This window comes from Trachymyrmex cornetzi, unplaced genomic scaffold (assembly GCF_001594075.2).
Source record: "Trachymyrmex cornetzi isolate Tcor2-1 unplaced genomic scaffold, Tcor1.1 scaffold47, whole genome shotgun sequence".
Classification (NCBI taxonomy): domain Eukaryota; kingdom Metazoa; phylum Arthropoda; class Insecta; order Hymenoptera; family Formicidae; genus Trachymyrmex; species Trachymyrmex cornetzi.
The window spans coordinates 2,555,478-2,571,444 of record NW_017299509.1 but is presented as its reverse complement, the minus strand read 5'-3'; the positions used below and the strand labels follow the sequence as shown (position 1 = coordinate 2,571,444).

General features: G+C 29.8%; 1 protein-coding gene across 1 annotated transcript; it reads right to left on the bottom strand.

The window, feature by feature from the left end:
- Positions 1-1,227: 1,227 nt before the first annotated feature.
- On the bottom strand, positions 1,228-15,466 carry Apime-ASTA (allatostatin A). The gene is made up of 3 exons (XM_018513533.1): positions 15,229-15,466; positions 2,073-2,339; positions 1,228-1,579 (listed from the first exon to the last, which is right to left on the bottom strand). Exons 2-3 carry the CDS (start codon positions 2,322-2,324, stop codon positions 1,244-1,246), a joined length of 588 nt encoding a protein of 195 aa, XP_018369035.1. The 5' UTR covers positions 2,325-2,339; positions 15,229-15,466; the 3' UTR covers positions 1,228-1,243.
- Between the last annotated feature and the right edge of the window lie 501 nt (positions 15,467-15,967).

The following is a 15,967-nucleotide window of genomic DNA, read 5'->3' as shown; positions in this document are numbered from 1 at the left end:
GCTTATAACTTTTTAGAACATTGAAATATTATTTCTATCTATCGTACAGTAAATTGCATTTAATTATTTTAATTGTTGACTAAATTACAATGTAATTCATTATAATACAAAAATACAATTAACTTAATAATTCGCTTTAATCAATAGTAGTATAATTCTATGATTGTACAATGTTAACAAATTATTTGTAAAAAAACTTTATTTTAAATCAACAGAAGCGTTAAAAATATCGAGATACGTAAATAACATACAAACAGACTTATATGTTGACAGAAATGATGTTTCTTCTCTTCATTTGAGTTCGGTTCCTCTTTTACTGAACAAATATTTGAATTATTAATTAAAAAGTATTACAGAAATATAAGAAAATGAAGAAATTGAACAGCTTATTTGCTTAAAAGAAACATTCAGAGAATCTTTCTACGTCAAATGTATTTTCTCATTAAGGTACCTGCGTAATTTTTTTTGTTTTAAACATTTACAAGTGAAGAAGGAGTTGTCGATGGCGCACGAATTTTATAACAGCTTTTAGAAAAAAAGAAATCTTGACATTTTATTGTCAATCTTAACTTCCATGGACAATTCATTCTGCTCTTGACACTCGATAAATCGTACAACGTGGTATTGACATATGAGACAAGAAACGTGTTATCTACAACTTTTCGATAAGTATAAAGCACCCTCAATTTATTGCATTTTCTTAGAAAAAGTGGTAATAAAATCCAAGGGAGAATTAACAAAAGGTTAAAATTGTTATAAAAATAAATATTATTTTTATACAATTGCTTTTGAACTTATTTTTTGTTAGATACAGAATGTTTACCTCAATTTGTGAAAGTGCTTTATATCTTACGCGGTGATATGTGATTTTAATGAATTTAACTCGATAAGCTCGAGTTTATTATTTATTAAAAAATAGAAACACTCATTATTTAATTTATTGTTTATCAGTAAATCTTATCAGTTAGAGTATGTTAATTAATTATTATAATTTGTACAACATATAGAGTGTCAACACGTTAATTTTACAATTGTAATTTGTTTATTAAAATTCGATCCGATACATCTAAAATTCGAAACGTTAAAAAATTAATAAATCATACAGTTTTTTCAATTATCTATCTGCTATTGCATTTTATGAAAATATTTTCAAAAACAAATAAACCAGATATTTCTTTCAAAATTATTTAGGAATTAAAGCGAATGAGGAAGATAATAATTCGTGCTCCTCGACGAGAACGCTTTACTGATTCAAATTCTCGTCCTCATCTAGTTCTTTAGCCAAAGTACTGAACCAGTATTTCGGGACTATAGCATCGTTTAGTCTTCTTCCGGATACAGCCGTTTCTCCAGTCGCCAATTTCCAAACTCGTTTTCCGATTCCAAAGCCGAATTGATGGTTACCACGTTTGTCTTCTATAAAATCATTCGAATTGTCCTCGTGGGATTGATATCCCCCCATGTTATCAACCAGGAAATAGTCCAAACTCAAGGGATGATATTCATTGTTGCGCTTTCCTATACCGAAATCGTAGTTTCGGAGACGCTTGCCAATACCGAACGAGAATTGCCGGGTTCGCTATGTATAAAGTTTCAACACGTAAAGATACAATTATGAAATATTATCACAGAGAGAAAAATAAAAACACCCATTATTTAGTTTCTTATTTAAATTAGTTAGTATATGTTAATTAATTATTGCAACTTGTACAACAAAGTATTGATATGTTAATTTATGTTATTAAAGTCCGAGTCAATATGTTTAAAATTCAAAACGTGAAAAATTACATTGAAAAAACATTAATTTTGACCTTAATTAAAATATATCGAATTTTATATATATGTTACTTTTCTTATAATACTTTTGATAGTATTGTATCGTATAAGTACAAGTAACATAATAAAAGTTCATGTTTGTTAATTACAAAAATTTCATAATAAATTTTTGTAATTGCACTATTTATTCGGATATTTGCTGGACTTATGACATTTCTGTAATTAAATTTTTTGTTCAGAAAAATTCATTCATTTTTAAATAAAAAAGAGGACATTTCATTTCATTTAGAACTCACTTTATCTACATTATTGTCAATCCATCGCTTTCCAATGCCGAAGGTATAAAGGGGTAGTCTCTTGTATTCGGCAATGTATGCCTTTTTCATAGGTAGTTCATTATATTCCATGTTGTTTAATAACGGATGCAATCGTTGAATGTGTAAAGACGAGGAAGATGCTTCTTCTATTGCCACTGCTGATCGTCCAACAACGCTCAACAGATAGAACATAATAATTCGCATAGTAATTAAACTTGTTGTTGTCTTCATGATGCCTGGTTGAATCTGAAAGCATAAAGGTCATGTGAAATTGTAATCTACGTATAACGAACTATTGGATACAGGGACAGAATTTCATCCTACTATATAATAATGTTATATAAACTTTCACGTAGTTCTAGATTGAGTTTTTAAATTTACTTTTGTCAAAATTGCTAAGATAAATTAGCTTAACTTCTGCTCACTTATACATTTAAACCGCTGCAATTCTACAATAATATAATATAATCTTAAAAATTGTTGAAGTGCGCTACATTTATTTTTAAGTATAACGTTATAATGCAGAGATGGCAAATAACACGTTACTTATACCGTTATTATTATCGTAATTACTTTTTTAAAATAACGATTTGGTAATAACGTTATAATTTTTTACGACGATAACAATAACGTCTGAATTTGAACAGCCATTTTTTAAAGTAGGTAATTCGTTAACATTACTCGTTTTTCATTTTAAAAAAGTAACTCGTTACTTTACTTGTTACGCAACGAATAAAAATAACGTCGTTACTAATATATTACTTTTTTATTCGTATCCAACGAGTGAAATAACGAGTCACTTTTTTCAATAAAAAGCACATAATAGTAACAAGTTACTTTCAGAAGTGACTGTTCGAACCCTGTCGTTATTATTGCTATTATAAAAAGATTATAATGTTATTACCAAATCGTTATTATAAAAAAAGTAACAGTAACTATAACAACATAACAAATAACACTTTACTTGTCATCCCTGCTGTATTCACTTTATTTTTATCGATAAATGCACGTATTTTTATCGATAATGCACGTATTTATTTCTAAGATTCTATAGTATATGCAACGTAAATTATGCGTGCATTTATCGATGAAAGTGAGGTATAAATATGACCTATATGTATATATAATAACATAATGTATAATTAAACTAAACAATTCAAAGCGATCATAAAATAACAGTATTTTTTATAATAATGCGATAAACATCTGGTTTATAATTATAAGAAGTACTCCTACAATATTTTTAGGAATCTTAACATCTATCTCGGAATTTATCACTGAATATAAAAGTCCGTTAATGTAATACTGCGGAAGATTTTATAGATCCTTCAAAGCGCAGATGCACGCAAATGGAATTCTACCATGTAAAAATAAAATGAAGAGTTATTTACGACTGGCGTGGGATAAATGTCATTGCAGTAGCTTCTATTCGTAGATGTGTCCCGCCAATTTTACGACATAGATTCCAACAGTCCTAGAGTGTACTCTATTTTTTTGCAAACATATTTACACTGCCATTGGTCTAGATCCTACATTAAATTTAGAGAAGAAAACCATAGATACTTTTATTTTTTAATTCCTTTTTGCGATGACATTTTATCGCAATGCATAAAATAAAATTGTGATCTATAGTGAAAATTTTTCTCAGGATTTTTCATATAATCTTTTAAAATGTTTTTTGTAAATTTCAGAGTTTTTATCATTTTTGAATAATTTTATAACTTTTTTTTTTTTAGAAAATTTTTCAAATTTGTTACACAAAGTGGAATACTTTTCAAAAGTATTACTTTTCAGAACCAATACCAAAAAAATCTATATCCTTTTATGATGTAATACATATTCATATATAAATTCTAGGAATTTATACATGAATATGTATTACATAAGTAAATTTTAATAAAATATTTAAAAATTTCTTACTTTGTAATTCCTGATGAAATTTTTTTTAATTTGAAAAATTTAATGTTTTCTTTTCAGAAATTATAAAATGAGAAATTTTATAATATTTTCAAAATTTACATATAAGAAAAATTCGAACAAACGATATAGACTTTCTTGTTATAATTTTGAAAAATGTTCCAATTTGTACAAAAATTTTGGGAAAACGGATTTATTAAAACATTTTACTAAAATATAAAAAACTTGTATTAATTTTGTATTAGTAACAGAACTAAATATTGCGTTATCAGTAAAAATATGCGTTTTCATCAATTTAAAAGTAAAATCAATGCTGCATTATGAGTGTACGACGCCAATATATATATGACCAATACAGTAAATATTTAACAGCTATAATGGAGTCAAAAAAGAGTGTACGGTCTGGTGTGACTGAATGTCGCGACATCGTTACGCCAAAGCCGAAATCCTCTACGGACTCGATTCGTCCAATATTTGATAGTGAAATCCGACGGATTACGAATCCTTCTTTATCCCACTTGGTCACGCTTACTTTTCGCAGACGCGAGAGATTTGAAAGGATCAAGAGGGCGAGGCCAAATGGAGGCAGAAAAAATTATGAGGGTCCATAGAAAGTTCTTAGATGTTGAGTAAGTAACGTAAATCATTTCTGTTACGACGCATTTAGACGCAACATTTATTGATATACCTTTTCGATCCCCGAGATAAAATGTGAAATATTTCATTGTTTATACCAAAACGTATATGAAATACCAAACGTATATGTTAAATTTGTATATGCATGATTAAATGATCTTAATTAAGCAGATAAAAATTGCAGAACCCACGCACAGTCTGCAATGTTTAATTCTGGTTGACCGTAGAATCGAATTAAAGTACATAAAATTAAAATAGCGATTCCATTAGGGAAAAAATGATGTCCGTTTTTTCCCTAATGGAAAAGAAGGGTAATAAATGTTTCCGCGCAACTCGACTCATCTCGCCTACGATGTTGCTAACTTCTAATTAATAAATGAACGAAAGTTAGTGAAGATTTTATATCCATTTCGTAGTTGCCGTACGTATATTAAATGCATAAGTTCGTTCGGTTTTGCCGATAGACGGTGTTTAAATATTTAAGTATATGATTATATAGTGTCACTTGTTCCAATTAATTAATCATTATTACATTATTATTTACTATATTTTTAGGCCGAAAAGTCGGCCTATTTTATTCGTCAACCTTTAAATATTGGTTAAAATGACATGAGAGATCCTCATAATAGATTACAAAAATTCAGCTCGACAATTAAATTTTCTATATGTTCTATCTCGTTTTCATAAATCTTTCTGACTCACGATTTTTTCCATCAATTTGTGTAGGCAGAGTTCATATCGTGACATGACGTCTCTTTAAAAATTCTGATGAGGTGACATCTGCACAATAGACTAGCTTCAAATTCACATACGGGCTGATTTGCAACGAGATCATTGAATATTGTCAGCTCAATCGTATGAATGCGACGAACTCTTCGAAATATTGGATTTTTCATGGTCTATTGAGAACACTGTCGCTAAACTGACATCAATCATTAACGATTCGCTCAAAAAGTCGTAAGTATTTCGATTACACTTTGTATTTTAAACGAACAAATGGAACAGTGTCTCAGAAAAGTCCTTTGTCGTTATTCTTGTCCTCCTAAATTTTCTCTTAATTTCCTTACATAGAAAAGATGATTTTGCTGAAATATCGAAAAATTTAAATAGATACACACAAATCTGAAAATATTATTTTAAATCATCAAAATAATTATGTAGGACTTATTGCTAAAGTGACAAAACTTTTTACAGCATTGCTTGTCATGAAATTTCTATGTAATTATTTTGAGATAGCCCAAAAAAGTTGTTTTTAGATCTGCTAAATTTTTAGATACTTCAACAATTGTTCTTTTTGAATATACCTTTGAAATGCAATAATCTTGACAATCTTGATCAATATTTATGAAATGCTCCTCACCGAGCTAGCTTTCAATAAAGCTCGAGATTACACTGCGTTCTACATCAAACTTTATTTACATTGTAATACACATTCATGGGTTCTCGTCGAATTTTTGTTATCGATACGTGTTGAAAACTTTTATATTTTTTATCGCAATGCTTGCAACAGAGTATCAGTAACAAAAGGTAAAATAATAATAATAATAATAATGCTTCTCGAAGAATGGGAGTGCAGTAAAATCCTTTCTTATAATCTACTATATTGTATACTCTTTTTTCGTTCGCTTTGTTATTCTAGATATTTATGTTTCCGAGAGATTTTCCTTTAATTATTTTTAAATAAATTTTGTAAATATAAACAATATTAATATTAATTAATTTATTTGGGCTACGTTTCAAAACTTCCTCTCCAAGGAAAATTTTACTCGAAATATATAATACACGTAACGTATACTATAGCATATAGAGATAAAATCTTCCTCGGAGAGGAAGTTTTGAAACGTAGCCTTGGTCGTGTTGAAAATAGTAAGTTCAAATATATATTCTTTTTTTATTCTTTTTCAAACGTTTGATTTAATTACATACCTCTCTATGACGATATATACATTTTATGTTTTTTTACAATGGATAGCCCTTATAAGCGTGTTAAAAACAGCAGTGTGTCAAAAATTGCGTTAAAAGACCTATGCAGCGTATAAAACAAATATTGAAACTCGGAATATTTTTGCTAGCGTGTAAACGACATTTTATTTTTGTATAGACTATCGAGGACAAAGAAGCTCACAGTTATTTAAAACAATCTAGTAAAGAAACTAATGCATATAATCTCACAATTTTCTCCAATTTTGTTTCTTCGGTTTTTTTTTTAAATTATCAATATTTATTAAATCAGGAAATAAAATCGTGTTCAAAGATAATTCATCTTTTTTAAACAATATACCGCTTCTTACTCTTTATTTTACTTGTTCAATTGCATCTTAATATTTTAATAATGGATCAAATGTTTACGAAAAAGAATTTATAAGTGTTCCCATTACGTTACAAAGATGCTTTCATATATTTAAAAATGCGATATAAATTATGTAACTATCTTATAAATATGCAGGACGTGTTCGTTAAAATGTAAATTTTGTAACGAGTTAAATATTATGCCATTCTCTATCTTTTAACTTAAAAGATGTCGTTGATTAAATTTAATGTAATACTCAAATCTGAAGCAAAACTTTCTTTGTTCTGTTATTTATTTTTATTTGTTTTATTTCAAATAGAAATCAACTCGTCTGAATTACCTTTCATTACTTTCCATTTAAATTACAAGAATGATATCTATTCAAGAAGTCAGCTAAATTCTTAAAATTTTTCTACGCGTATGTACACGAAAAAGAATGTATATAAGTAAATTCCGGTAGCAGAAGTCTAGGAGAGTACAGTCATCCGATTACGGAAAGCCTGCGCTCTTTTCTCATTCCAGTGAGACATCAATCTACTACAAGGGATATCTCATCTTCTCAGTTCTTTTTTCCCCCTCCCCCCCCTCTCTCTCTCCGTTTAATATAGCAATACCTATCCCTATTTTCTCCATAACTATCACATCCGGTAATTAACGCAACTCTTTCCTGATTCAATATATATATTCCACAAAATAAAATTCGAAATATGGATACATTCGTTTACTCATTCGTGCCATATATATTCTGAGTTTGCCATTTCACTTTATTAATAATGATTCAAAGCAAATATGCTGGCAACTTTTTAGGTTTTTTTTTTAGGTTAAAGGGTTAATAGCCTGAGAAATTAATTATTAGAGATTTTATAAAATTGTAAATTATATATATATAGTTATTTTCATTACCACGATAATTAGTATTTTTCTTCATATCGCGTCTCTTTTGATAAGTATTCAAATATTAATGACCCGTACTACAATAAATGAGATTATTTTAAAAACAAAGCTCTTACAAACTGAAGCTGAACGCAAAACATTTTCATTAAATTCCAGTGCCATTAAATACAGCGTGACGCACATGGCTTTGAGAATGTTGTTTTTTACGAAGTGAGATTTTTTATGTGTATTAGTACCTTTAAACGTCAGTGATTGCAAGCATATCAGAATAAATTTCACTATTTTTAACATATTATTGATAAATGATTTATGCAAAATGAAATCTTTCTTTGAACAACAAAAACTTTGGAGTATTTATTTTAAACATATATTTGTGTATATGCGAGTCAATTATTTTTCAAATAGAAATATCGATACATTAATTATTTCTTAATTCTAAATAAACATGTAAATTAAAAGTTTCTCATAAATTTTGACATTGAAGGATTAATTAATCGCAAACATTATTTTTTGATAAATTTTTAGCACGCTTTACATCACCAACATTTTCTAAAACTTAATTAAACCACACAATCTCAACAAATAAAAATTTTTTTTATAATCCAAATAAATGAATTCTAATTGTTTTTGACCACTATAAATACAAAAACATCGATAAAAACCCTGTATAGCACGTACAACTTTTATTATTGAAATATTTATCAGGACATCATTTTTAATAAAAATATTTGTTTTATTTTTGTCTGCTTTATTTTCCACTCCTTTGTTATTAAAATATTATTATTAAAAAAATAAGTTCCTTTGTTTACAAAAATAATGTGCTACGGTATTTTTTTAATATTAGACATGAAAAATACAGTCAACAAAAAATTTATCAGAACATATTTTTAATGGATATCTCTGTTTTATTTTTTTTTATATAACAATGTATATACGGCATACGTAAGGAATCTAAACCTTTTACTCTGAATTTCAACTTGACGACCGAAATATAAGCGCCTACTATTAATTTTTTTCGAAGTTTTTGTAAGCGATCTACTTTGTGATTTCGTAATGAAATAATAATCACACTTTTACAGAGAAAGAAACATTTTTTGAAAATGTAAATATGACGAGTTATATAACATTGCTTAAGTGCATTTAGTTGCTTCGTCACGAAATCGTAAATAGTAATATTACCATGATATTGATAATTGATCTTTTTGTATTTCTATATGTAAACGACATGTGGTTTCACGCCTTCCGTTTTGATAAAATTCGTTACTTCTTCGATAGCGCGCCCACCCATGTTTACTTTATGCACGCGTCTACGTTATACACGTCACGCGTAACAATGGCAATGATACAAGAGGCACTGTTACGATATACTACAAGTGTCTACAGACCTACACTCTAGGGTGCCTCTTCTGAAATGATAACTACATTCGAGACGATAATATTATCAATCTTGTCATGCAACCGCGAGAATAAGTTTCCACTTCGGTCATGGAAATTAGATTAATGTCGCTTAAAGACATTCATTTTACCAGCGATAGTGAAGAGATGATAATAAAATTAAATTTCATTGCAACCCCTTCGACCGCTTTAAAACACCTTTGGATTTCATCTCGCGCGAGATAATTAATCGAGTAGATTGAAAAGGCTCATTAATTTCGCTGTGATTTTCATTTATATCAAACTTTCAGAGCTTAATGTGTTTATACTGCAGTTTTTGCGTAACTTTAGTAATGGCGCTTGATAACGTCCTTTTGAGAAGTATAACAATTTTCCTGGTTATATTGATTTGCATTTACACGTGTTCCGAACGTCCCTGGGGTGTGACCGCTAATTTTAATCATCGTCATCTGTGCATTGGATCTATGAGAGATCGTATGTTTATTTGCATAATAAGTAATTCTGACGCAATAATTATCAGCAATGGCCATAAGTGAGGCAATAAATGATAATATATTGTCTAGGTACTTACTCTCTCTTTCGCAGAAAATTAATTATCTTAGCATTTATTAAAAATATTATTACGAGAAAATAGAAAGCAAACGTAAGATAAAGAGAGATATAATTTTTATTGCTAGTTATATCTTTGTTTGATGTTCTATTACGTACTCCAATTTAGGACTGTGTTTTAAAGCTGACAAATAATCGCGCGCAGTTTACTTGAAACTGAAAATTGTAAAATTTATGCAAAAATATTATTAGGTATCAGCATCCGTTTTGATCGAGTCTAGCCTTCTTATTTGTGTTATATCTCATGAGTTTGTAATGAAAAAATAGTTTTGCTAAAACCTCTCTTAATTTAGACTATGTTCCAAAAATTACTGGCAGTACTAAAAATCTATGTACGTAACTTAAACTACAGATTTTCAGTACTAGAATAATTTTTGAAACATGGTCTAAATTAAGAGAGGTACGAACGAGAGAAATCTGATCGAATACACGTGACTGTCCGTTTCGATAAAGACTTTGCGAATTATATCTTCTCACAAACCACCAATTAACGTAATGCAAAGAAACGTGAAAGTAAATGCACTGCAGTATAACAAGCGACACGAGGCATTTAATATCTCATCGAAAACCCGTCAAAGGCTCATAAATTACGGTTGTAATTAAATATGCGACGCTACCGACAGTGTAAACGAAATTGATGATGAAGTCATTTGCGGCGTGCGACCACGCGGAAGAAGACTACGGCGAAGTAGCGTAAAATCTTGCGGTAAGGAAAATAGGTGCGAAAGTGAGATAACGTCTGTTGTATACTTTGTTCTTTCTCGCGCGATATTGTGTTCTCTATATATATCCGAGACTGTCTTAAGGGCATCCCTCCCCTCTTATTTGCTTTACAGCATTATCGTCTACGAAGAAGACTGCGAGCAGTATTGCAAGAAAACATGCGTGTAGCGTTGCAGTGAATAAAACATTTCTTAAGATACTTCTGAAGAAAGATAAAATTTCTATCTGAAATACACGTTGTGTGACGATTTTTTGCACTCAGAGAACCATAATAATGACAATTCTAAGGGTAACAACTATACAACTTTTACATGTAAAATGTACATAATAAAATAAATTAATACACGCAATTGAATAAATAATTATTTTATACAATAGATCAATTTACAATAGATACAATAGATTATTTTATAGTTATCGCAACTATACAATCTATTTAATTATTATAAAAAGTTTATATGTTTGTCAATTACTTTTATAGTTGCCATCGCTATGTCTTTTTCTTTGAATACGACTTTACGAAAGTATGACGCAAAGAGATACGACATAGAAGTAATAAATATGATAAAAAAATTAAATAGAACTTCGATTTTTCTCTTTATCTTCTTGTCTTATTTTTCGATTGATTTCTGGAATTCTATAAACATAAACAATAGATTTAATTTCTAACGCATTTAAAAATTAAATTCTTAATTAATTGGATCTGCACGCGACGCGTGCACCCCTTTGCAAGCAGATATCGTAAAATGTCGTGCTTTAAACGCGGCAGTGAACTTTATGAGAATGCATGCTTCATTGTAGCAGCAACAGCTGCTGCTGCTGCTGCTCTATGCTGTTGCTGCAAGCCGTGTTCTTTCTCGTGTGATGACCCGTTAGAGTAATTTCGAATTTCACTCGCACAAAATAGTGTGTCAATCCGTAAGGCGAGTTAATAAACGACGCGAAACAAAGGAAGTAGCGACTTACGAGTAGCAAACAAGTCCGGCAATAATCCTGTGATCCAATAACCGACATCTAACGACACGATTTCCCTTTTCTTTTGCCTCACTTTTTTACATTTTACTCCTCCTCGCTAGACGCACCTATTAAACGCACGCATCGAGATTGCTCCCACTTGCACTGTCGACATATATTTTTCCAGTGTCAATTTTATAACCGGCCAGTCTACAGCCATTTTTCCTGCGATTGAAAAAAAATGTTTCTTTTCTTTCTCTTTCTCGGTCTCTTCTCTCTCTCTCTCTCTCTCTCTCTCTCTCTCTCTCTCTCTCTCTCTCTCTCTATCTCTTCCTTGCAAAAATTAAAATTTGCATACGCCGTGTATTGTGCGTCAAAAGAAAGTACTTCACATTGTACGCTACTGTTTTTATATAAACTTCTTTTCTTTTTAAAATTCATTAGTTTTATTCACGATAAAAGACTTCGCTGTACATAGAGAGACAGCACTTTGTGAACAACTTATATCTCCGAGGTCTTATTAAAAGTTAATGTTTTTATCATGATAGCGAAACAATTATATGAATAATAAGGACTACTGAGTCTTATTGTCGCAATACCGTTGTATCACTGTTTCATTATGTTTCACCTCAAGCTGGCATAGAAAAAAGAATAATATCAAATTTAAATAAAGCAATACCTGTCGATAACTCTTTTTTATTTCAATGTACAATATTGTGCAAACATTCGCAAGAAGAAATGCATTAGTTATTACAACTATAATATTAATAATAATTGTACTTCTAGTTCTTTATACCAAATAGAAGTAACTATAAAATTTTTTTTTTTTTTGGAATAATTATATTCTTTTTGGTATATAGAACTATAAAAAAATTATACATAGTTATTATTAAAATAAAAATAGTTTTACGGCTCTCTCCAAGAATAAATCAAATATAAGTAAATTACCTATAATTGTTACTACTATCTAATATTACAGCAGTAATAACTATATAGAGAAACAGAGTTCTTGATACGTGTTTTATGCAATTATAATTTTACAAATATCAAAAACTTTTTCTCAATGTGTTTAATGCAAATTCCCTATTCTCATATCCTCACTTAAATTTCTTTAAAATACATGTATGTATCTTTACGCCGCGCGCCGGTGAAAATTGATGTCTCGAATGTAATATCGAATTTAATAATCATAAAGTATATGCATACGCGCCATGCATTCATCTTCTAAGTATTCTTCGAGACAATGTTATGTTACGTGACAAGACTCGTGTTGTTCAGTTGACTTTCTTCAGTGATATAATGATCATTCATTTTGTCGCGTGCCTATGACAATAATGGTATAACTCAATGTTCGATTCTGTGCTCCTAAACTCTCTGTTATTCAGATGTTGGCATTCAGTTAGAAAGTTCATTTTCTCGACAAAGAGCACTACATTAAAGTGTCGCGCATTGCACAAAAAACGTTATTAATATATATATTTCATTCGTTGAAAGGAAGAAACGATCGATTCTTTCAGAATCATAAAAATTACAGCAAATGCGATAATGTGGCTACTGTGTTGATCGGATTTATTCATACGTTATACAATTTTTATTCATTGCTTTCGCGTTATCTTTCGGTCAAATTTAATTATTTGACTGAAATATTTATATTTACCAAAAATATGAATAGAAAACAGACTAAGATGGATCTAAAAAGTCTATGTATCTTGGATGATCATCTTTTGTGCCGTCTACTATGATCGAGTAACCTACGCAAATTTTTACTTGCGCATATAATTTAAAAGTTATTAAATTATTAAATACTTACATATATATAGGGTGACCCGAAATTCGAGGATAATATTACTGCAGCATAATGCTTCTTGAAGAATTAAGTATTAATTGTTTATATCTGTGTTTATATATATAGCTAAATTTTTAGTTTAGAGTATTTTTAACTAGATATTTCAATCAAGCATATTTTTCGTATACATATATTTATTATATTTGTTTTATCTGAGAAACCTTTTAGATAAAAATAATGCAACATCATTTCACATATGGTGAAATATATGGACAGAATTAACAATTCACTTACAGAAATTTAATACTGGCCAATTTAGTACTGAAAGACGCTAATTAATTACTTATTTAGTACTAAAAGCACTGAATGAAAATGCTTCTAATACTTAAAATGTGTCATTAATTACTGCCTTTTAGTATGAAATTTTTGTGAGATAATTAATAAAGAGAAAGAAAGTAGAAATGCAGAAATTTCGGCTTGGGTTTTAAAACGTTTTCACCTGTTGCTACTAACTTTAAAGAAACGTTTATAAATACAAGTTTAAAAAAGAAAGAATCGCTTATCATATGAACAAATTACAGTATTTTATAGCTGAAACCTTTAAAAAATTAATAAGTTCATTATTTATAGTCCTTATTAATAGCTGTTCGTAACAAAAAGTATACTATTATCGAATACATTAAGCCGCACTTTAAAAAATTTAAGTATAATATCTTTTTTATCTTAATAATCTTTGTACTAAAAATGTTGCAAATTAATTAAAGTATAATCGACTTGTGAAAAATTAAAAAGAATTATAACTGAAAAACAGTGAAACAGAGACTGAACCGCGATAGAAATGTTTTATACGTCACATACATATAAAAAAAAATTAAATAGAGGAAGGAAAAAGCAAATTAAAGTATAAAATATCACTTACCATTTTAAATTGGTTGTTAAACAACTAAAACCTTTTATAAAATATTGTATCTATTTATGTTAATTTAAGGAACTGTGGAATTGTGGCATTTAAGAAACATATCAAAGTAACAGGCCGAAAAATAAACTTATCTTTAGCTCGTAGCTGTTAATTATTTACTATGAAATTTCAATGTCAGTAATTTATTATGAAACTGTAATATTGTAAAAAACGAAGTATATATATTAAACGACTAAATAATAGATTAAAAAAGAAATTAAAGGTACTAATTTTAACTGAGACATAATATAATAAACAGTTTTGTTAAAAAAACGATTAAATTTTCAAATCGTAATCTTCACTTTAAATAACCGCCATCTCGTTGAAAATTATTATTCTTAAAAAGCTACGATTGAACAATAGAATATTTAAGATTAAACTAACACCAAAATCATTTGTTTTGCCTAGAAATTAAGAAATCATATCAATCATTTTTTTAACGAGATGATTATTGAATTATATATATATATATATATATATATATCACAGCCAAAAATTAAACTTTTTAACTCTCTTTTTTTTCTATTATATAAAATGTGTATTTTTGTTTCCTACCAATTAAAATTCTATAGTGAATTACTAACAGCATAACTACAAGCTAAGAGCAAATTTATTTCTTAACCCATTATCCTGGTGTATCTCTTTAACTTTCTTTACAATCACGTCATTCCCTATCAATGTACACGACTTACTTGAACTTGTAATGTATCACTATTCGAAATAAAGTTTTTCCTTCATTAGTTTGCGATCATCAAGTGTGATGTAGTGAATAAGTAATAGTAGAATACTCCATAAGTAAAATTCAAAATTGATTACCCTACATTAAAAATTAAAGATGCAAAAAAGATTCTGAATTTTTTACTAAATAAGAAAATATGATTATAAGATAAACGCACTTATAACAGGAAGGAAGATAAGAGTATAAAAAAAGGATAATTCAGAAAAGATGTATCTCAAAAGACGGATTACTCACCTGTTGCTGTCAGATTCTGTCGGAGTGATCTTGCGATCCTGCAGGTGAGTGACAAGAGTGACACACGAGGTACGTTCTTGGACTGTTAAAAGACAGGAAATGTCCTGTCGTGTTTCTTCTTGCCAGGGAATGAAACTTTTATTCGCGGATAAGCGGTCCTTCGTTCTCATGCGACTGCGACAGTTTAACTTCCTCACTGTGAGACACCGGACGACGTCCGACGCCGAATACCGCGACCACGGTGTCTGCGCCCGGAAATGATGGCGAGAGCGTCGCGACGCCGGCCTTTATAAGTATGTGTGTGTACGCGTCGGCGCCCCTATGCATGTATGAAGACCCCCTTTCTTTCTCACCCTCCGTGAACCGTGTGCCATCCCTTCTCACGCTCACGATCGAGATGAGGCGTCGCGACGCGCGTATATGCGTAAAGACAGATTTATGCTGAGATGGGACGATGCATGACGCAACGAGCGGTTCCCACGTCGCCCAGTTATAACGGCGAATCAAATTGTTTGGCGGAGTAACAGGATGGTAATCGCGGATCGTGCCATCGTTTGCTAATTACCTGCAAGATGGAAAATGAACTTCTGCTGCGGGACACTTTGTTTAATCTTAATTTCGCGCAGCTATTCTCCAACAGAAATATAAAGGAATTGTTTCTTAAAAGGGCAGTTATAAAAAATTATCCTTTAAAAGAACTATGAGTAATTTATAATAATATTAATTATATATATATATA

Coding starts and splice junctions, on each gene's coding strand:
- Apime-ASTA (XM_018513533.1), bottom strand. CDS start 2,324: ATGAAGACAACAACAAGTTTAATTACTATGCGAATTATTATGTTCTAT. Junction 1,580..2,072: donor TTGACAATAATGTAGATAAA/GTGAGTTCTAAA, acceptor CTTTATACATAG/CGAACCCGGCAATTCTCGTT.